At 36.8% G+C, this 6738-nt stretch overlaps 1 protein-coding gene across 1 annotated transcript in view; it reads right to left on the reverse strand.

Annotated features, from left to right (window-relative positions):
• Positions 1–2316: 2316 nt before the first annotated feature.
• LOC21391446 (homeobox-leucine zipper protein REVOLUTA) overlaps positions 2317–6738 on the reverse strand; it is a gene marked incomplete at its 5' end in the record, with an annotated part of 5492 nt that continues 1070 nt past the window's right edge. The window contains 13 exons of the mRNA XM_010091681.2: positions 2317–2677; positions 2893–3042; positions 3232–3337; positions 3590–3924; positions 4106–4240; positions 4484–4564; positions 4793–4981; positions 5394–5577; positions 5664–5770; positions 6025–6099; positions 6192–6347; positions 6485–6568; positions 6672–6738. The exon at positions 6672–6738 is cut by the window's right edge and continues 47 nt beyond it. Of these exons, the coding sequence (XP_010089983.2) occupies positions 2528–2677; positions 2893–3042; positions 3232–3337; positions 3590–3924; positions 4106–4240; positions 4484–4564; positions 4793–4981; positions 5394–5577; positions 5664–5770; positions 6025–6099; positions 6192–6347; positions 6485–6568; positions 6672–6738 (1819 nt within the window). The remainder of the gene's footprint in view (positions 2678–2892; positions 3043–3231; positions 3338–3589; positions 3925–4105; positions 4241–4483; positions 4565–4792; positions 4982–5393; positions 5578–5663; positions 5771–6024; positions 6100–6191; positions 6348–6484; positions 6569–6671) is intronic.

The following is a 6738-nucleotide window of genomic DNA, read 5'->3' on the forward strand; positions in this document are numbered from 1 at the left end:
ACTTTGTCAACCGATCCAAAATTGGTCGAAAAGATTTAGTATTATCGAAAAAACAGACATTCTGACATTATCATTACATTTTATAAAAAAAAAATAACTGGAAAATAGGCATTATTTGCTAATAACCTTGTTATATGATTGGAGTTCAAAACTTTGTCTTAGCAGTTTGCACATTTTGTTATGCCTTTTTTTTTTCTTGATTGAGGATAATGAACTAACTCGTAGTGTGTGTGTGTGTGTGTGTGTAAGATGTAACAAAAGGTACTGCAAACTCACGATCTAACAAAATTTTAAGTTAAAAACGATTGCTAATTATGAGACAACTTATAAGGTTAAGGCATTATATAAGTAGATAATTTTGCTAAAAACATTACAAGTAGATATACTTATCAGTGAGAACCATGATTTTCTTAAACAAATGAAAGGTGAGAAAAAGTTCCTGAGAATAAGAATGCATGTTATTGTCACATTTATGGGATATCAGTTTTAGGAGTGTAATTAATTGAAAGCTAATGTCATGGAATCCAAACGACAAGAAGAAGAGGACAAATAACCAAAGACAAAAACATGACCATGGGCGTGGACAGGCATATATATAGAGCAGATTGCAGAGACATTTCGACGACAATGGTGGGTACTACCTTCTGCCATCTTCATGTCAAATCTCATTCATTAAATGCTTAACGATCAATGGTAAAGAATTCTCACGAGTGAGACTACTCTGCCTTATTGCCTCCGAAGATATACATATACATATACATATACGCGCGCGCATATATATATAATATATATATATGAGTGTGTTTTATGTATGAAAAGCTTCCCGTAAGAATTCAAAGGCCTTTGCCGCTTTTTGTCTGTCTCAGTTGCGTCAATCACCATCACACCAGATCCCCACGCCTATCTCATGCCAAATCATCTTTCACTACACATTGATAGAAACAGTAAGTATATTAAAAAAGGAAAAAAAAAAAAAAAAAAAAACGGTTAGTTTATGCATCCTCATAAATGTGAACATGTGGATGATGCAACCGGCGCACGATAGCTTGGGCAAAATAACAGTATGTTTGGCTTTCTTTTCGTGTACTAATTTCTTAAACAAATTAAACTTCAAAAAACGAGGAAGTTTTTGTTTTTTTTTGTTTTTGCTAAAGCAGAAAGAATGTAGAAGTTAGACTAGGGCAATGATGCGCAGTCCCACACCATGATACAATTTCAGGTTTATTTGTGTGTGTGTGTGTGTATATATATATATATATTTGAGTCGCTTATGTTAATCTTTTGAATGACGATGTGTCCCTTTTGGAGCTTGCTGAACGTTAGTGAAATGGATCCAACTAGGGCCGGCAATATGGGTCACGATACGACGACACGACTCGAAAACGATACGAATTTTGCGGGTTAGGGTTGAGAAAAAAGATGTTCGGGTCAGAATTGGGTCGACCTGAAATTAACACGAAAAATACTGGTCAATTTCGAGTTGGACCCGCCTAACCCGAACACGACACGAAACTCGTAAAAAACTAAAAAATACATATATTTTTCATTACATATTTTAAATTTTATTATGAACTTGCAATATCATGATAGTTAATACTCAAAATCTTATACTATTATTTACTTAATTTCAATAGATGTTATTGTAATTTAGTGTGTTATGAATTTTAAGTTATTTTTAATATGTAAAAAATTAAATAAAAATAAACAATTTTCGTGTCAATTTCAGATTCACGGGTCAATTTTGTGTCACGGGTCATTTTCAGGTCGTGTTGTGTCAACTTGTAAAGTGATCGTGTCATGTTCGTGTTGCGATTTTTACAAAATTTCACGTCACTTCGTGTCACGGATCGTGTTCAGATTGACTGTAAATTTTTAAAAAATGTTCAGAACACGACACGTGACACGAATTGTCACCCCTAAATCCAACAGTTCACAAAAGCCGTACCATAATAGGACATGCAAAAAAATTCTGTACTTTTCTTGGGGTAACAGTCAAAAACTTCACACATATGTAAGGCACCATTTTAAAAGCCTCTTATCCTTGTCAAATTAAATTTTAACTTCATAATCGTGTCTTTTAAGAAAAGTTTCAATACACCATTATTTTTCATTAGACAAGCCATTTATCAACCTTAGGAACTACAATTTAAGTCTTTTGTATATACGAACGGAAAGAAAACTTGAACAAAACCTGTATTCCTTCAACATTGAATATTAGAGGCTAAACCCAATCCACTCTATTAACTAACAGCTGGCGTGTTCTTACAATCTACAGCAAAAACCATGCTACTAATTTACATTGAGAAGCCAAAAAACTTTTGGTGCTTTAAAGTAAAAGATTTAATTAAATTAATATAATTGCAAACCTGGGAGCTGGGGGTTCAGAGAAATTACAAAACTTGGTTTTTTTTTTTTTTTTTTTTTTTTTTCCTTTTCCTTCTGTTCCAAACTTCTCCCTTTTCTACCCTTTTGGTTTTACATGTTCTAAGTGGGAGAGCTTTTGGATGGAATAAACAAATACGCGTCATCACACAAAAGACCAGTTTACGAAAGAGAAAGCAAGACAGTGAACATTGTTGTCTTCTGATGCATGTACTTTCCATGCAACAGCTTGCTCGTATGAAACATGGCGTCCCATTGTGGACATGCAGATCCCAGCCGGCAAGTAAGCCAATCCCTGAATCGAAACGCAACAGAAACAAAAGGATATGTTTAGTCAACATGCTTCGTCAACAAATGAGAAGGCATTCAATTATTTGTCTTCGAAACAATACCATGTTAAAATTATGGGTCACTTCGTTGGGTGATGATGTGAACTGAAGAGTTTGGTTACACGTCTTCCATCACATTTAAACAAAAATACACGCATATCAACTGAATGTGTAAAATTACCTCCTGCATCAATTTGGCAAAGTCGGTACACAATGCCTTTCGACCAGTCTCGTCGAATATCTTATCCAATGTTATGTCTTGAAGAGCCACTAATGTTGTCTCCAGCATGTCAAGCCCTGCCTGGTTTGCGAAGATGAAAACTGGCAGCGACTGCGACAAACAAAACGATGTATTAAAACAAAATCATTTCCCATTTTCTTTTTAAATCTTCCCCGTTTATAGTTCATTTTCAAGAAGTGTTCTGTGTACATATTTGTTGATAAAACATAAAGAGGGAACACATCAATCACATATTTGGATAAGATAGGATACGCCGTGCTCAAGGAATTGTATTTGTACCTTCAATGAACAACACAAAATGGCATCTTGATGGTGCCATAGATGCTTTAACACCGTGTCACCGCCCAAGGAATCAGAACTCACCAATTCTGACCCCATGTAGTAACTGAAGGATGGCATGAAAAAATAAGAGAAATATCAGTACACGCTCCTAAAAATGAAAAAGGGGAAAAAAAAGACAAATGGGTCAGCAGCAGAACATCAGCAATTCAAGCACAGCCAGCCATCACAAATAAAAGCTTGGTAGTACTCTTTTGAATCTATTTACAGCGACACACAAAAGTGCATTCTCACAGAAATAAGACAAATAAAGCATTTCCACCAGGACAAAAACAAGAGAGCAAAGAATAGAAGTTACCTATAGCTTTGACAGATCCAGTTTGCTAGTGTAAGAGCTTCTGGAGAGCCTTGGGAAAGCTTTGGTCCGATACTAGGACTAAATCCAGATGGAGATATGGCCATTGCAACTCTCTGCACCGAGGAAATGACACTACGGACGTACTGACGTGCCATAGTTGCAACATTATCCTGTAGACTGCTCTCAAAAGGAAACTGGAAGGCAATAGTCAACAGTGACCGTGCGTTGTTACACGGTGACAAATCTCCTGCGGCAAGGCTTGTTGTGGAGCCTACTTCGAGACTGGATGTAAGATCCAAGGTTCGATGTGTAGTTAATGCGTCCTTTGCATCAGACTGCATTGGAGAAAATAATAAGACACAAGTGTACCAGGGTAAAAAAACTACATTGACAGAAGAAAAGGAAAAACAAAGCCAGCACACGCAATTTAGATACCATATTGTATATATTAACATGAAAAATTCAAATCAATACAAATATTGACAGCAATTTAGGTAAAGTACGGTAGGACTCAACTGTTTTTGATTCCAATGGGATGATGCGGAAACCAGAAGGTAGCAACGGTGCATCATCAGGGAACATCTCGTCAATTGGCGCAAAAACAAGTTCTGAACAGGCACCTACTGCATTGTCATCAACTCCACTGCAAATCTGCCAGAACAAAGCATGCCATTTTAAGATATTTATCAGAACCTGGAAGCCTAGAATGGAAAATATATTGACCAAACAATGATTTTAAATATAGGCAGAGAATCAACGTCATGCACCAAACTTCAAACATATGCTCCCCAGTCTCCAAAAGAGAGAAATTTGGTACATTTGTTTTCATTAGCAAAAATTAATTTCTTCTTTAAAAACAGAAGGAAATACAAAAAGTTAAAAAGGTTAAAGAACCTGCAACAGATGAATGTCTCTCGATAGGAAAGCATCTTCTTGAGCAAGAGAATGCCCTTCAAGTCGAACAACTTCAAGCAACTGAAACACGGATAAAAGACGGATAAAAGTTATTGAGTATTCATAACGTGTTTCAAAATGAACTTCTAAGTGCATTTCTCAGCAATCAAATTTAGTTTGCTTTGCATATTGAGAGGTGTTCCGGCCAATAGGCAAAAGTAGCACTCTTTTTTTAATAGCTCTCACCAAGGAAAGACGGTATGCCAACAGGAGAGGGGAGTTAAAGAGACTACCATTTTAACAACATACCTCTTCATGCTCAATCGTATGGCCAAGGGGCATGATGATTTGGCTTCCGGTAAACCTTGTGAGCCTCATTCCTGGAAAAGCATAAGAGCCTGCTTTCAATGCCGAGGCAGTGTAGCCATCAACATTAAAGTCAGCCCACTCGGAGCGATGCTCCCTTAAAAAGCGAACAAGGACTGCAGGAGGTACATTCTGATACAAGAGATAACAGAACCTCAGTATTGTTTTTCTTATACCCAATAAAAGCCCGAAAAAAAATAATGAAGAAATATAAAAATATACGGCAATATTCCAAGGGAATTCAGAGAGCTTTGACAATCAAGCACATTGTTTTGAGAAACAAAACAGGGCTTCGCCAACATTGCTAGGTGTTCTTGCAACACTAACATCAGTGAGAAATTAAAGGAAGATTGTCAATCATTCAAATAATTTATTAACATAGAATGGGTTGACAAAGAATGGTTTTGCTGAAGCCTCAACACTTCGAATTTTCATATTATTGAAATAATTCCTCTAAGAGGGCTAACCAAAGATGAACATATAAAAAGACATCTTAGGCTGCCATTGACACATCATTTGCAACTTACTCACACATAAAACTTACTTGGAGTAACATAGAAGCCTTTGCACAAAGAACTCCACCAAGGAATGCGAGGGAGTTAGGAGGATTGGATATGGTGCTCAAATTTTTGGCTGAATTGACTGCAATTGTAACATCTTCAGCACCATCAACGTTCAATATTGACCACCCATCATCATTGAATCCATTAACAGCATCATTGAATCCTCTAAAAGATAAAAAATCAGTACTTAACGAGTGATCCACATAAAAGAGGGGAGAGAAGCTGGTGAACAAATAAAATACTATAAACACCTTATCAGTCGTTGACTAAACGTTCGTAGAACAGCAGGCTGCCTTCCCAAACTGTATACCACCTCACCGCTTGTCTCTTGTGCTATTTGCCTGATATAGCGTAGTGCCTTCAGAGAGACTATCCAGTCAGCTTTTTCCTCTATGTTTACTATTTTTAATTTTCAGGTTATTGCTAAAAAAAAATTGAAAGAAATTGGAAAGAGATGACTAACAAACAATCAAACAAATACTTTAAATATGAAGATTAAAGCAGACTCAACATAAGGATTATTACAGATGGAAATCTAATATCAAATGTTACTTTTCTAATTAGAATTAGCAAAATGAACCTCAAAAATAATTCCGGCCAAATAGCACTCACCGCAATAGTCAATTTTTGCGCCACCACTTTAGATGACTCGTAAAGCGGTCGTAGAACCTCTGGCACACTCCATGCCTGAAAAGAGACTTGGAAGGATTAAAGTCAAAATCTTCAGCAAGTGACGACTGAAGAAAGGGGACTAATAAGGACAAGGCTACAAGTAAGACCTCAAGGTTCAGATGATCAACAATATGGATGATTGACCCTCCCCCATCGCATGGCCGAATCAAATATCCACCAGGAAGCATTTCAGCTCTAACAAACTGAGCAGCAGCAGCTGCATTAGGGCCAGCACCAGAACCAGACAGAGATCTCTCACAAATCTACAAAACATAGACAAGAGAGCAATCACAGATATCACATTAGTGGACCTCTACAATAGCAATTATGCACATTGTTATATGATCAAGTGTAGTAAAGGCATAATATACGAGGCACTGAATGACAAGGGCTCTCTTACCACAAGACTGCCATTTTCTAAGCTAGTAGTGTATCTTAAAGTCCAGAAATCTCGTGCAGGAGCTAATGTTGTTGGAGCATATGTCTGCATCAATGGCAATTTGATTGTCATACTACTTTGGCCTAGAAGACTGACTCATTACAGGTTATATACATAAAGGTATGCAATTTCAAAGATTCAAATTCACCTGTGTGTAGATAAGTTCAATTGTTCCTCCATTTCCAGCAGGAAACATAGTGAAAACTTCAAGGCTC

Source organism: Morus notabilis, unplaced genomic scaffold (assembly GCF_000414095.1).
Source record: "Morus notabilis unplaced genomic scaffold, ASM41409v2 Scaffold922, whole genome shotgun sequence".
Taxonomy (NCBI): domain Eukaryota; kingdom Viridiplantae; phylum Streptophyta; class Magnoliopsida; order Rosales; family Moraceae; genus Morus; species Morus notabilis.